The following is a 16086-nucleotide window of genomic DNA, read 5'->3' as shown; positions in this document are numbered from 1 at the left end:
AAATATACTCACACGGTCTCAGATTTTAGAAGCAAAATGTGAGCATTTAAAGTCAGTCTGTAGCCCAGTGAAACATAGGTAATGGATCACATTAGACATGCCTATGCTACCACTGTAAAGAGGTTTTTATAACAATAAATCATAATAACTAACATTAAAAATGACCCACAGGAGCTTTAATGCTTATAATATTCCAACTTTAGGTCACAGTTTTTGTTCTTTTGATATCATTCATCATTATTTTGACATTTAATTGTGTGGAAAAACAACACTTTTATCAGACTATATTCTTGATCTGGTGCTTTTGGGGTTTTTCTCCCTTTTTTTCTTGTAATCCCATCTCTTCTTTTTCTCTCTCATCCTTTGGACAAAAATGATCATAATATTTGGATTATTGTACCCAGTGCTATGTTTAAACTCTGTCAGGGTAAAAGGATAAAATGAGTTTGGTGAGGCTGTCACTGAGTTCACTGAAGCACACCAGGGCAGCTGTAAGAGCATCGGAATTGTCCTTTAATGACTGGTGATGAAGTGGTTAACAAAGAGTGTGGAGGAAAAGGAGAAAACCAGCCTCGACATGCAGGCAGTTATTGCGCAAACATCGCGGTCCAAGTTTTCCTAAAAGTTTCCAGATGTGGGTCCTGAGCTGAGCTGGGTGGTGAGCCCGGCCGCTCCGTGGGGAACTGTTCCCTTCACACTCTGTCCGACATGAACACTATCAACTCCAAAGGTGAACATTAGACCAGAGGAAAGCTTCATTTGTGGCTTGGAGCTGGTATCGCTTCAAGAGCCCCAGCTCCCTCCTCCTCCTCCTCCACCTCCTCCTCCTCTCCCGGCTGAGGGGAGGACCCGGGACGGCTGCCAGCTGGTGACAGAAGCAATGATCCACTGACACACACACGGACACACACACGCGCACACAGCCAGCAGAGAGACACGCAGGAAGAAAAGGCAGAAAGTCAGCACAGACATGGCTCAGGTAAGAAAAGCTTTCCATACTGAACTTTAGTGAGAGGAGAACACCTGAAGGCAGCTGCGCGGAGGGCGGAGGGCGCTGTCTGCTTTAACCTCACTCTCAGGAGCCAGCTCTAACGACAGGAGGAAGGAAAGGAGTCCGCTAGAGTCTGTTTCATGCTACTTTAGAAAAAGAGTTTGAGTCTTCTGTCTGTGTTTCTGTGTGAGGGAGCGACGCTCCGTCCGTGGGACGGTTTCCTGCTGAAGACGCGCCATCTCACGCAGGCGGAAAAACTGCGTCTGAGGCGCAGCTCCGACCGGACACGGAGAGTGGACGGTTTGAGATTACTGCGCAGACACTTCACACACACACTCTGTGAGAAAAGTTACCGAGCAGCTGGAGTCCGTTAGTAAAACTTTAACAGTTCTTTACTGAGAGGCTCTTCACCGCCAGCTGCCCCTCCCTGAGGAGTCCTGTTACACCTTAGACTAACTGTTAATCCGGTTTTAACATGATCAGGATTCTGTCACAGGGTTTCAGTCAAATCAAGAAAACGTGTGTAGCTCTTGTGTTACTGAGTGGATCAGGGGCGTGTCCCAGTTTGAAAGTAGGGCCCAGGTGGGGCTGTGCCACCTGTGGAGAGAGATTGTGCAATGCAGAATGGCTTCCTCTGTGTTATAGAAGTCCCATAAAGAAGGTACTAGCAGACCGGACTGCAAAAAAAAACACACACACACAAAAAAACGAAATCTTAGCGAGTATTTTTGTTTAATTTTCAGTCAGAATGTCCTATTATACTCAGTATGAGCCACATTCACCTGACCAGTCCAGAACAATGTCTTGTTTCTAGTTATTTAAAGACAAAATGAGGTCTGGATCGCAAGTTTAAAAAAAATGTCAATCGAACATGAGAAAATTTGCTCGTGTGAAGACATTATTCTAGTATCAAGCACATTTTCCAGTGAGTTTTTCAGCAGAATTTAGACCTCATTTTTGTCTTTAAATAACTTGAAACAAGAGATTTTTCTGAAATGATAGGTTAAATGTGGCTCATATTGAGGAAATAAGACAATTTTTACTTAAAATAAGATGAGACCTCTGTTTTTACAGTTTTTAAACTGTAAAAACAGTAAAAGAGGGAAACAGAAACTCCCAGCCCCTAAAGCTGCTGCTGCTGGAGCAGAGACTGGTGAGAGGGTGACAAAGGTCGTCATCCTCTTCCACTGATGCTGTGTGAGACGATCAGAGTCAAACCTGAAGTGTGCTCGCTCAAACTTCCTGCTTTGGTCACTGACAGACTCATATGTCTGTGTCCAACCATACACACCATGTGTGTGTGTGTTGATCTCTGTACTTATGGAGAAGCCTTTACATGTGGCCTGACATGCCCCCCCATCAGAAGCATTAGCAGGATCTGTGGAAAAAAACCATAGACCTGATCCTTCAGAGGAGGGGAGCCACAGCTTTACAGCTGTTTTCCCAGTTTGTCAAATGAATACAACACGTTGGTGAAAAGAAAGAAAGCCAAAGGAGCAGAAACATGGAACCAATCGATAAATGAGTCGTCTTAAAGTAAAAATCTTCCCTCTCAGAGAATCGGCCTCTAAATTCCAGCAGACTCAGTTACATCCTGACGTCTGCGATAAATGATTAAAACCAGCTGACAGCCCACATTTCTGGAGAACAAACAATGCTCCTCTGCAGCCTAAGCTGAGAGAGGCTGTTGTAGATCTCACTCACAGTTCAGGACACATTTCAAACGTTGTTACCACGTCTCCAAACAGGCCCCCCCAGCCCACTGTGGAGGATCTGCTGTGTGTGGACGCTCAGATTAACAGCGGTTTGGGTGTGGCTGATAGAAACAGGAGGCTTATCTGAAACAGTGGCTTTAAAAAAGAGAATCCATGACTCCTCTTTCCAGGAACAGTGGACAGATCAGCTCTATGAGCGAACAGAGCAAACCATGAAGCAGTAAAGTGAAGGTGGACGACGGCTGTGGGATAAGGAGTGTAACTGAATCTCTTTGTGTGGAGGATGTAAGGAGGAGTAGAACTGTTGTAGTGAACAGTGTTTGGGCTGTACAGTCAGAGCTCTCTCTGTCTCTGGGATCCTTTCTGTGGAGGTGAAGAGGGCTTGCAGCAGCTTGTGGTGCATCACTCACAAAGGGTGTGGTTTTGACAAAAGCTGTTGGCCCACATGCAACAAGTAAATGTTGCCAGCAGACTGCAGCGTGCTCCACAAGGAGCGGCCATTTTTGAAACTGCTCTGTCTGGGCGTAAAGGGAGGTCCTTTTTTTAAGACTCTGGGCATATATTGTCATGTTTTAGGTCTAATCAACTGAGAGGAAGAATTCTGGTTCTCCTTTAAGTCACCAAACACTGCTGGTCTGGCTCTGGGACCCAGCATGACCTTCTGATAACAAGCTGTGACACAGTCCGAGGGAAGTTTTTAACTTCTCAGTTCTGCTGGATGAACGAAGAGAAGAGAGAATATCCAACACACACTCACACACAAAACAAATAATTTTAATGATAAACAGAGCAAACAGCAGGGGGCGGTGCTAGAGAGGGGAACGTTCCTTTTTACACTCCATTAGCTTCATTTTAATTACAAACAAACTTCAGGGCTGTGTCCCATGAGATCCTTCAGTATGCACACTGCATACACCAGAGCTGTGTCACTGAAACGCCAACAGTCGTTTGATCTGTTCTTCTACCACAAAGCCAACATGATGACCCCTGAGGGTGAAAAGTGTCCAGCGTTCCACACTCCACTTTTTGACTGCTTAGAGTGGAGATACATCGATATAGTTTTTTCAGGGCTGATACCAATACCAATTATTATCAGTCAGGAAAGCCAATAAGTGATATTTTGAGCTGATATTCATTTACAGTAAAAGTGAAAATGTTGGCGTCACCGTTTTGAACAATATAAACTCCAACACTTAACTTTGTTTAAGTGCCTTATCTTTCTTATAAATTTAAATGAAAACTTTAGAGAATATAAGGCTCCCTAAAGTTTAAATAAAGTTTTTCAGAATTTAATATCACAAAAATGTTATTCTATCTATCACCTGTCTTTGTTTTAAGATGTGTAAGGTGCTGAGGGTGGGACAGTGCTGAAGACAGAGAGGCGTGGCTGTATCAGAGCCAAAATAACTTTGGTTTAAATTATATTCTGATTAGCCATTTGAATGATATAAAGGCCGACGGTGATCCATCCATTTTCTAAACCACTTATCCTGTTCAGGGTCGTGGGTGGCTGGAGCCTATCCCAGCTGTCATTGGGCGAGAGGCAGGGGACACCCTGGACTGGTCACCAGTCAATCACAGGGCTGACACATAGAGACACACAACCATTCACTCATGCAACATACATGGAGAACATGCAAACTTTACAGTTTGCATGTGTTTGATTGGTGGTGGGGATTTGAGCCAGTGACCTTCTTGATGTGAGGCTGCAGCACTAACCGTTGCGCCACCGTGCAGCCCGCGGATGGTGATATGCCTCAAAATGCCAAATACAGGCACCGATAACTGTGGGCGTAGGTAGTCGTAGCCTATGTGTCAAGAACATCAGTGTAACTTCTTCCCTAAAGTAGAATAGCGGGCAATTAGAATTACAGGGCTTTATCGCCACCTACTGTTAAGGAGTGTGAACAGATAGAACTCTGTTCCCTTCAAAATAAAAGCAGGGAATGTTTTTCCTTGACTTTTTTTTTCCCATGACCCACAAGTTAGAAATCAAAATGACCAAATTCACAAAATATTTCTGTTACATGATAAACAGGAGCCACTGCTCTGCCGCACTCCATCACAAATATCACGTTGTCTCCAATCATTTAGTCTTACATTGAACAACAACAACCAACATGATGAAATTACAGAGGCAGAGCAGCAACCTGCAGGTCTAAGTGGATATAACTAGGCATAGCTTCAGATTATCGGCCCCAATATTCAGCGAGGCATATCAGTATCTGCCTTTTGTAGTCTGACGGCTGGTAAGAAATCAGTTTACAACTGTGTAATTTTGTCTCCAATACAGCCACACCTCTCAGTCACTACTGTGTCTCCAGCATGGTCCCGCCCACTGTACCATCTGATTGGTGACACACAGAGACTTTTTTTTTTTTTTGAAAACTTGACTTACTGTAGAAAACTTTTGGGAGTTATTTATTTTTTAAAGTTTTCATTTAACTTTATTAGACAGCTGCTGAGCCTGGGAGCTGTTTGATAAAGATGCTTAAAGGCATTTAAGCAAAGTCAAGTGTTGGAGTTTGTATTATTCAAAATTCTGATGCAAATATTTTCCCTTTTACTGCAAATGAATATTGGCTGAAAATGTCGGTTATCAGCCTCTTTGACTACTAATGATGGGCGTTGGTAAAAACCCATATCTGTCAATCTCCAGATGAAACTTCTGTGTGTGATGTGTGAAGAGAGAAATCTTTTTGTTTTTATTTTTGAAATATCATTTCCTCCACTGAAAAGAAGCAACAGGTTCTTCAACAAACATGGAGGGATGTCCATGTTTTTTCAAACATATTTAAGGAAACAGTCTGCATGAGGGTCACGTTGTGGGTGAGGACGCCCAGGCTGCTACAGAGGATGTCCATCACATCCTTACATTATAAATGTTTTAAACACTTTTTAACAGGTGCACGTTGAAAATGATTTAATTTCCTGGGATTGACTGCAGCACAGCATCGTTTGCATGTTGCTGTTTGAAAAGGGGGAAATAGAAGGCGTGATAACTGGAGCAGAGTTCATAAAACCTCGGGTTGTAAAAACGTCTGAAGTGTCTAAAGAAATTAAATCACAAGCAGAGAAAGTGGCTGCCTGTAGATCCACATGTAGACTGATGTGAAGGTGTTCCTGCTGAGCTTTTTCAAACAGGTAGAAAATGTTGGACTGGGCCTTATTCAAACAGCTTCATCTGTTTGTTTAAGAGCGCTGCAGCAAATCAGTCTGTCTTCATGAAACAGAGAGGGAGAGCGGAGGAAAGACAGGCGAGGGGAACACTCTGACTTTACAAAAGTGTTTCAAAAGCTGCTGTGAACGTGTGAATTTGCTCAGAAATATGTGGATTCGGCCCGTTTCCTCCTGGTTGACCTTGCCGCAGAGCAGGAGGAGATGATTCAGCGTGCAGGAATTGATACGATGACCTGCACCGCCTTCTGTTTTTAGATCTGTTTTCCCTTCACTTTGTTTTAAAGCAGCAGAGACGCTCTGACTGCTGTTTCAGAGAGGAACAGTGCACATTCATCACCTCTGTGCTGTGTCATGTTTCTCTGTTTAACCCTGAACACAGACAGAAATGTGTGTGTCAGAGGTGCAGGCTGAAAGTGAAAAGGTGTGTAACAAGGTGTGTGTTTCCCTCCACAGCCCTCAGAACTGGAGAAGGCCATCAGCACCCTGGTTAATCAGTTCCACGGTGCCTCGTCCAACAACAGTGGAACACTGAAGCCCGACGAGTTCAAGAGCCTTGTGTCCAGCCAGATGCCCAACATGCTCAAGGTGAAATCTGTGTGTGTGTGTTTGTGTGTGTGTGTATGTGTATGTGTGTTCGTGTGCGTGTGTGTGATTTCTGCAACTGGGTGTGGCAGCACTTTAGTCACTGCGCACACAGACAGTTAGAAACATGCTCGACAGAACAGTCACACAACAAAGACGTGCACACACTGAAACAAGGCGCAGGCTTTGACGACTGCCCGGGAAACACATCAATGAAGCTGTGACTCAGCTCACAGTCAGAGAAGAGTGTGTGTGTGTGTGTGTGTATGTGTATGTGTGCGTGTGTTTACCACAGATAATAAGATATGTGATATCCGTACATTCCCTGACATGTCTGTAGACTTGGCGCTTCATAAATGTCATGTTTTGTCACGCCTGAGTCGAGGATTTAAACTCAGCTTCAGCTCGCCTTGTGTCCTGACTCTGAAGTTTATACGTGTTTCCTTCCCTGGTGTGTTCAGCAACATGTTGGTGAAAATAAAATGTGAGGACAAGTCACAGACATATAATTATGTGGATTAAGTTGCGAAAGTGGTGGGATGAGGCGGGATTAGTGATGATTCATGTCAAACTGGGTTAGACCTGAAGAGCAGAATCCATAAGAACCACCTCTGCCTGGCTCTGTGGGCAGAAATGTCCGGCTCTCCGTTCATTCTCTGATCTCTGCATCGTGTTTGTGCAGGAGCCAGTGATGGCACCATGGTCAAACAGCACCATGGGGTTGCAGATATGGTGTGTGTGTGTGCTAGTGCTGGGTAGAGGAGGCCTCATGAAGCGCTGCAGCACATTATCCAAACTGTGTTGATACTGTGCTGGTACTGTGTAACTGTGACGCTCAATACTGACACCTGCTGGAATTTAAACATTTTTGCCAGGTATAGAGACTCAACCTGTGTACTGATTCAATTAGCCAAAATACAAAATAAAATTATTGAAGTTGTGACGTTTTATATGGTAAATTGTATTGTAACTAATTTTAATATATCGTTGATGTCTTTAAAACATACAGTCAAAAAATAATGTGAACATGTTCTAACATGAAAATCAAAGTGAAAATCCTGTGAATGATGTACTTGTTTTTAAGGCAGGGAGGTTATTTTTTTATTTTTACTTTTAACAATGTTTTTTTAAAAAAAAAAAGTTTTTTAAATGTCTTGGCATTCAGGTGATTCCTTTTTTTGGAGCAAGTTGTCCGGGTTCAGATCAAACTTAAACGGAGGGCAACAGGATGGAACAATGAAATAAAAACACCTTATTCACCAAAATAAGATCAAAATGGTCCCACACTGAGGAAACCATACTTTTGCTCTGAGGCTCTGTATCACAATGGCTTGAAGCAGGGGCGGCGTCATGGGTGGGCCAAACGGTCCCAGGCCCACCCCCTTTCTGACAGGCCCACCTCAAACTTTTCTTTGAAAAAATGTGCCTATTTATTTATTACAAAAAAATCAGTTTTAAAGAATAATGTTATAAAATTATGTCTTTTTATTTTTGTTTTGTTATTGTTAGATACCCTGTCTTTATACAATGAGCCAAATTTGGCCATTTTTAGCCTGTTTGTAAAAAGGTTATGAATCATCCAGCCTCATGTTATACTGGTAGCACTAGAGAATGATTCTGGGAAAGACTGTTGATTTTTTTGTTTTTTATTTAACTGTGGTTAATGTTGCTGCTCTTACAGCCTTTAATTAATGGGAAGTTGAAGTGGTGCAGCCTATTGATGCGTTAGAGAACTATGAGAGCCTTTACTGTCTAATGCACCAAAATTCTTATCAAGTATCAAAGGATCAAAAAGCAACCAACTCTGCACTAACACATACACAGTAACAGTAATCTATCTATATCCATATAGTAAGTGTTCATTACTAACTTTTGACATTTAAGGCCTTCTCAAAATTGGTTTGACCCACCGACTGTGGAAATCCTGGCTCCATCTCTGGCTTGAGGGAAAGAACTGTGTTTCTGAAGATCTGTGATTGTTTTTGCAGGCACGCTCCCCATTGACAGATGCGCTCCATACAAACACAGTTTGGCGCCTCAGTGACAGGCCAAACAGCAGCTGTATCAGCCACCTTCTCAAAGTGTGCTGAGGCATCTGGGTTTCTGGACCCATCACTTGTGTATAGGGTATAGTTCATTCAAAGACACTCATCAGGATTCTCAAGTCCCCAAAGCTGATCCCTGCTGAGTCTGAGTCAATTCAGAAACAAGTAGAAAGATGGAGCCACAAAATCCCCATGTGCCCCAAATTACACATCTGAACACATTTCTTACCTTGGTGTACTCCTAAAGGCTGTTTTGTGCTTGACATGTCCGCGGGGGTCTGCGCAGCTCCTTGTGGACAAATGACGTCAGTTTCACATCTACGCCCCCTCGCGCGATCCTTTTCACGCAGAAAATTTTGTGCCCCACACACTCAAAAATTTCTAACATGCCAAGACACGCTGACAAAATAGCAGAAGAACGGGATCTCCTCGTGGTCCAAATGCAGAAATACAGATATCTGTATGACTCTTCACACTGAGATCACTGTGATAAGGGAGTGGTAATAAGTCATGGCGTGAAATTGCGGCCACTCAGCAGAGAAAAGAAATAAAAGAAGCTGGAAAAATCTCTGGGACAGATATGTAAATATGTTGTAAACAAAGGTAAACCTCTTTGACTCTTGTTCAGTTCTCTGGTGGACGTACGTTTGTGATGCACCGCCCCCTGCAGTTTGGGAAAGGACACCAACGCTGCGCGGGATGTTAAAAAGCATCACAGAGAGCCCCACAAAGAGCTGCAGCTTCTTGTACTTCTGAGTTGGTTTCACTGATCTCAACTTTGTTTCTACACTGCAAAAAACAGAAATCTTATCAAGTGTTTTTGTCTTATTTTAGGTAAAAATTGTCTTGTTTTACTTGATATGGGCCACATTAACCTGGTCAGTTCAGAAAAATGTCTTGTTTCAAGCTACTTAGAGACAAAAATGAGGTCTGAATTGCTTCTAACCAGTAAAAAAAATACTGCAAAATGGAATGAGAAAAATTTGCAAGAAAATTTGCTTGAAACTAGCATAATGTCACAATACAAGTAACTTTTTTCTTGTTCCATTCGTAGATTTTTCTACTTGTTTCAAGCGAGTCAGACCTCATTTTTGTCTTAGAATAACCTGAAACAAGACATTTTTCTGGACCAGTCAGGTGAATGTGGCTCATATTAAGTCTAAAAAGACATTTTTTACTGAAAAAAAGACAAGTATTACTCAGTAAGATTTCAGTTTTTTGCTGTGTTCATGGCGTTGTGTCGTTGATATCTGACATGTCTCACACTCTGGAGGTGAGAGTGTCCTGGTCATCAGCCAGAACAGAGACATTAATTCATTGGACTTACATGAGTGTGTTCAGAGTGTGTTTGTTCCCTAGTTAGCAGGATAAGCTAACATTAGCCTAACACTCCTCAGAGTGACTTCTTATCTGCTCATAAAAACCTCTTCCTCTGAACTTCCTGGACAGTTTGGCCTCCACAGAGGGATCAGGCCGCAGGTGTTTGGACAGGGAAGGAAAGGAGCGGGAGGATGCTGGCTTTACCTTCCTGCTGCCATCCCTCCACACTTCAGGAACATTAAGACATTTAAAATAACTCACTGCTCTCACTGCCGCTTTGTGTGGGGCTTTAACTCTTCATTTACCAGATGTTCCTGTCAGCAGCAGATCTGACTGTCTGCAGGTTTTGATCCCTGATAGGTAACAGGAAACAACTACTTCTTCTGCTTTTCTGGTATAAAGAAGAAAAAAACTGCAATGAATTGAATAGATAGTAAAACAAACTAAAACTTGATTTTAACGAGGAGGAACAAACTTCGCATCTGTGTCAGGGTCAGCCTTGTTCACCCTCCTCCACTCTGTGTCTGATGTTAAACCCTGACCCCACTCTGTCCCCACAGGGTATTGGCACGGAGCAGGGCCTCGGGGAGATCCTCAGGAAGATGGGCGTCGCAGACGGAGAGGGGATCTCTTTCAAGCATTTCTGGAACTTGATCCAGAGCGTAGCCACCAACCAGCACAGCATCCTGGCAGCTGCTCAGAAGGCCGGCTGCAGCTGCCTTCTCCTGTGAAGAGATGCGCTCCGAGCGGCACGTCGGCAGCCTGGAGTCTAACCAAACACAGTAACACAAAGTTCCTCCATCTCCTCCTGTGTGTCGGAAACCAAACAGAGGGATAGAGGCTGCACCCACACCCTAAGACCAAACCTCACACTTAAACTTCTGTCTGTTTGTTACCCAGCATGCTTTGCACTATTTGAAAGTCAAATTTAGAATAGCAGTCCACACATGAACAGATCAGGTTCAACATGGATTAAAGAATCAGATCCCCCTTAGGCCAGGTATGAAGAAAACTGGAGCCATTTATGAAACTCAACTCTGTGTCGTCAGTTTAACAGTATGCTTTTTTTTTTCTTTTTTTACCTCCATGTCTAAAGATTTCCTCCTCTGTCACTTTAAACTGCATCATGCTTGATTTTTAACCATTTGAGAGGAGAAGCTGAAGGAGAGGAGGAGCTGTAGGAGAGGAGGGGCTGTAAGAGAGGAGGTGTGTCTAATGAAACTCTGGAACCTGCTTCAGCACCAATCCATCACTGGTTTCCATCCATGTGCTGTAGTCACACATGTTAAGGTGTTGGACACTCTGTAATGATCCAGTTTGAGCTGGAGCCATTTTTACCCTCAGTTACACGCTCTCATCTCCTCATTCTCTCCGTTTCTCTTTTTGATCCTTTTTAAGAGATAGACAGATATCATTTTTGAGGGCCAATAGTGAATATCACTAGGTGAGGAAGTCATAACCAATATTAGGGGCCAATATTTATATGCAGTAAAAGTGAAAATATTGGCATCAAAATTTTGAAAATACTAACTCCCAATACTTAAGTTAATTAACAGCCTTTAAGCATGTTTATCAAACAGCTCCCAGGCTAAGCAGCTGTCTAATAAAGTTAAATGAAAATTTAAAAAAGTAAATAGCTCCCTAAAGTTTTCTACAATTAGTCAAGTTTTCCAAAAATTGTCTCTGCGTGTCACCATCAGATGGTGGGACCATGCTACAGACAGCGTAGTGACTGCAGGCAGAGAGGAGCTGTTGGATTAGAGCCAAAATGCACAGTCTGAAATTTAAGTTTTCATCGGCTGCCAGATTTAAAAAAAAGGCAGATATGCCTCAAAATGCTGAATATCGGCGCCATTTTTCCCTATCTGATGAGCAACTCGTGATGCCTTTACACGGCTTGTGGTTACTTCCTGTTTTTCATCCACACTAGCATCAGAAAATAAAGATGCTAGAACATCTTTTGCCACTTTAGAAAAGGGATCAAGAGGCTTTGAGTGTAAACTTCATCCTCAGTTTAATCAAAGTGCCATCAGACAGATCAAGAATTATTTCTCAGCATCCATGCCAAACCGACTCAAAGTTCCTGTTTTTGTGTGTGTGCCTAAATTCTGGAGAGTTCCACCTGGTCTCAGTCTTTAAGTGAACACGCAGTCATCTCAGCCCCACCCTCTGTGTGTCAGTATCTCTCACGTGTGGTTTGGATTCTATCTCTACGTCAGTTCATTTTATTCCACAGTCATCTCAAACATCTCACGTCCCTTTAAACTGCTCATGCTCTACTCTCTGTGTCCCCTGTGTATTTATGTTTTATACATCCCTGTGTTCTGACCTGTGTGACACCTTAAGAAAAATGATTTCAAAAAGAGTAATCACCAATACTGCATTTGTAACTGTTCATCTTTTACTGGTTGAGAAGTAACTTTTTCCACAAAATAAAGTTGTTTTAAGAGAAGGTGAAGGACTCTGAGTCTTCTTGCAGTGAAGTGATCACACACAGCAGTGTCAGAAAGCTGAGGTGATAGAATGAGAGACATCGTCTCAGTGTGAGTCCAGAGGAGGCATTTCACAAGCTACCCTTCAAAAACCATCAGCCCCATCCCTTCTTTTTTCCATGAAGTGGAGAAGTGACCATATTAGGAAAAGAGGGTGGAGCTAAAGTGTTCGAGACAGTGCAGCCAAAATGTCCGTAGCTCAGGGGATAGTTTTAGTTAGCCTTTGAAGAGAGGACTGTCCTGGAAAGATAGTTTTGTGTCACTCAGTGACACAAAGAGGCTTCATGATCTCAAAGACATTTACAGCTAAAGCTGTCAGTGTACCCGTACCACAGATGATCATCTTTAAAACAACCAAACATGAGCTGACCAAGTGTAACACAGCGTTTTAGTGGTTGCAGCTGGCAGCAGAGGCTCTGCACTCCCTGAAACCAACAGAGGATCAGAGGAAGCAGCTGGAGAAGATGACTCAGCCTCCAGCTAGTTAGCCTTTAGCACTGTGGGTGAGAGGAGAGGAGAGGAGAGGAGAGGAGAGGAGAGGAGAGGAGAGGAGAGGAGAGGAGAGGAGAGGAGAGGAGAGGAGAGGAGAGGAGAGGAGAGGAGAGGAGAGGAGAGGAGAGGAGAGGTAATAGTCTACCCTCGAAGTAATATGTTTCTCAAGGCTTGTCTTGCTTTTCCTTAAAGGGGATATTGCATGTTATTTTTTTGTAAATTAACAATTAAAATTCTCTGATAATGGCTGTAGAATAAGTCAATCACTCATTTTGTATTTTATTACACCAAAAAGACACAAATTTAGAGTAGGAAGTGTCTGTTTTCAGTATAACAATTTGAAAAGCTCTTTTTTTGACATGGCGTCGCATGACATAGCAAAGGGGACTGGCATCCCCTCACCAGGTGGTAGTAAGTGACATCCGGCAAGTATTATCTAATTTGACCATTCATTGAGATGACTCAGATATGTTTGGATGGAAGCAGAAACACTAGCTTAACAGGACATGGAGTCCACTTTTTCAGACTCCATGAAGTTAGCTTTGGTGCAGTTGACTGTCTATGGATGGAGTTCAGGATGAGATACAGGTCCAGGTGAGACTGACACGGTTTCTGTCCATCATACAGTTGCAGCTTCACCGTCGGCAGCAAACTCTAGCCAGGATTCAACCTGAGGGAAACGTGAGCTGAGCACCATAGCTAAGTTCTGGTTTTCTGACTCTGGATCAGTGGACTCAGTGGATAGATCCTGTGTGTCTTTCTCTCTATGGGTTTTATCATGACGGGTCAAAGAGTGTTGCTTTATGATCACCTCTTACACGTACTACTTGTTTTTGAAGTCAGTGTATCTGATTTCAAACTTTAAATACGCTGATGTGAACACAGCATTAGGCTACATATCACTAGCTAACAGGGCTCACTCACCGGAACACCTGCTCCGCTCTCCTCTGGTTCTCCTCACACCACACCTCCACTGCTCTCCTACGGTCGTTATTCCTCCATCCTGCCCTGATCCTGATCTCCATCTTTCCTAACAGGCTCATAATTATAACCCTGAGGACCTTCATAGGGATAGATTTTCATCCTCTTTATTGACAGGAGTGACAGTCTGATTCATGTTTATTAAACAGAGGCAGAAACAGAGGCAGAAGCAGAGGGACCCCCTCTGTGACATCACTTTCATATCAGGCTTTTTAGGGAGGAAGTAAAAATAAACAAATTAAAATGTTTCCAGGAAACCCTGTGGGTTATTAGTTTCAGAATGTCTTTCATAATATTATTTTTAAGTTACTTTCCTTTCAATTGCCTAACTGTTGCCTTTAACCTGCTATATGCCCTTTAATATGATACTTTTGATGTTTCGATTGTTTTTCAAACTAAAGAACACAGACTCTGAACTCTGTGAGTCTGTATTGAGAGCAAAAGCAGGAGGATTACTCCCATGTCTGCATGGTTAGCAGCTAACAATCTGTTCAAGATCCTTTACACTGAGACACTGATCTGCTGAGTCACCGGAGACAATCGGCGTTAAGATTTCCCGACTTCCTGAATGCATCAGAAATGATGGACCTTCCTCCATTCAACAAACAAAAATCTGTAAAGGAGTTTTCTTCTTCTCCTGAGGACAGACCTGACAAAGCTTGACTCCTGACTAATCTGCATCATGCTGTTATTTCATCACACTGACGAGACACTGATCAGAGGAAAATCAGTTTGTGTTTCAGCCTCATGAAGGACAACAGAACGAGCCTCTGTGTAACCTACTGTTAAACTAACCACAAACTGCTGACAGGGCTGAATTCCTCTGGTCGGTAACTGGACTGTAAACACTGCAGCACACTGAGAAACATACTGAGTGAGACAACAACGGACTGGTTACAGGGTTTTATTAAAGACATGTTGATGTTAAGGGAATGAATCCATGAGGAACTGGACTGACGGTCTGGTGGAGCCACAGGTCTTCTGTATTGTCTTGGCAAGCTCCATCATTTCTAACACACTGCATCAGGATTATGGTTTATAACCATTCCTGAAAGACGGAGCACATCCTCTCTTGAGTTTCCTCCCCTCAGGTGTCCCTCTGAAGAACTCTAGGTAGGAAGAAAACACATACTTATTCATGACTTTCACCTTCCCAAAGATGTCCAGCTCTGTCTGCTCGTCGTGGTCGACTATGTTCATCATCTGCTTTGATTTCAGGTACAAGGTGTTCTCCTTGGCCACGACCTGATCCAGCCATATCTGCTTTTCCTCAGGAGCCAGCGCGTAGTTCTCAACACTGCAGCCGTAGAAACCCCGGTGCAGACCTTCAGGCCGAGGATGTTCTGTCTCCATAGGGTGGTCAGACCCAACGAACGCTGTGCACAGGGCACTGTCCATTCCCCGAGATCGCCCGACCTCGCAGCCTATGACGCTCATGAGGAAGAGCGAGAATGTTCTGAAGTTCAGCACGGACGCTGAAAACACGGCAGACATGAAGTACCTCCCCCACCTCTCACAGTTGTAGCTGCACTGCTGGTACTGGAAGGTCTGTCGACAGAAGTCGTTGAACTTGGAGGGTTTCAGGCCCTGTCTCAGCTCCTGCAGGGACTGCTCACCCTGCGGCTCGTTGAAATGCAGACGGAAGTTTTCCATATCTGCAGGTCTGTCTGAGTTGATTAACTTTCCCACCAAAGTGACACTGAGATTCCTCCCATGGACTCTGTAGACACACTCATTTAGGACGTAGTAAAGGTCTGATGTGACCTCCTCTCTGGCGTTGTATCGTATCTCCACCAGAAGATCCTGAATGTTGCTGATGCGCTTGATGACAACATCTTCTGGCCCCGGCTCTGTTAGCCATACCACTTTCTTCTGTTCATGTTCAGTCTGTGGGTCATAGTCTGGAGCCCGTCGTCTCTCGGTCTCGAAGAACAGGCTCCAGGTCAGCCCCTCCAGGCACTCAATCGAAGAGTACTTTTTGCGAAGCTCTATTGGTACAAACATTTGAGGGTGTCTTGGCCACTCCAGGGTCTGAAGATACAAAGAACGTCCTCTAAATTCCGGGAGCACTGGTCCAGCACAACCAAGTACTGGTCTGGTGTGCAGCTCCCCTGTTTGGTCCAGTTTAGCAATGACTCTCCTTCTGTGGTCATGGGACCTCCAGACACTCTCAGTCCTGGTCAGGATCTTTCCATCAGGGCTGACTGACAGGAGAGAGTCATAAAGGTTCAGTTCGGTCTCCAGAGTGTGAGAACGGAGGACTTGTAAGAGCTCTGACATAAAGTTAG

At 43.6% G+C, this 16086-nt stretch overlaps 1 protein-coding gene across 1 annotated transcript; it reads left to right on the top strand.

Annotated features, from left to right (window-relative positions):
- Window positions 1–493: 493 nt before the first annotated feature.
- On the top strand, window positions 494–12261 carry LOC141802526 (protein S100-A13-like). The gene is made up of 3 exons (XM_074686058.1): window positions 494–979; window positions 6340–6471; window positions 10394–12261. Exons 1-3 carry the CDS (start codon window positions 971–973, stop codon window positions 10562–10564), a joined length of 312 nt encoding a protein of 103 aa, XP_074542159.1. The 5' UTR covers window positions 494–970; the 3' UTR covers window positions 10565–12261.
- Window positions 12262–16086: the final 3825 nt, after the last annotated feature.

This window comes from Halichoeres trimaculatus, unplaced genomic scaffold (genome assembly GCF_033239565.1).
Source record: "Halichoeres trimaculatus isolate MK-OKI-2021-1 unplaced genomic scaffold, fHalTri1.1 fHalTri1_scaffold_14, whole genome shotgun sequence".
NCBI classification, from domain to species: domain Eukaryota; kingdom Metazoa; phylum Chordata; class Actinopteri; order Labriformes; family Labridae; genus Halichoeres; species Halichoeres trimaculatus.
This window is presented reverse-complemented; position numbering and strand designations above follow the sequence as displayed.

Bases quoted from the DNA above. Each gene is read 5' to 3' on its own strand.
- LOC141802526 (XM_074686058.1), top strand. The intron at 6,472-10,393 runs GTGAAATCTGTG...CTGTCCCCACAG, and splicing joins AGATGCCCAACATGCTCAAG to GGTATTGGCACGGAGCAGGG.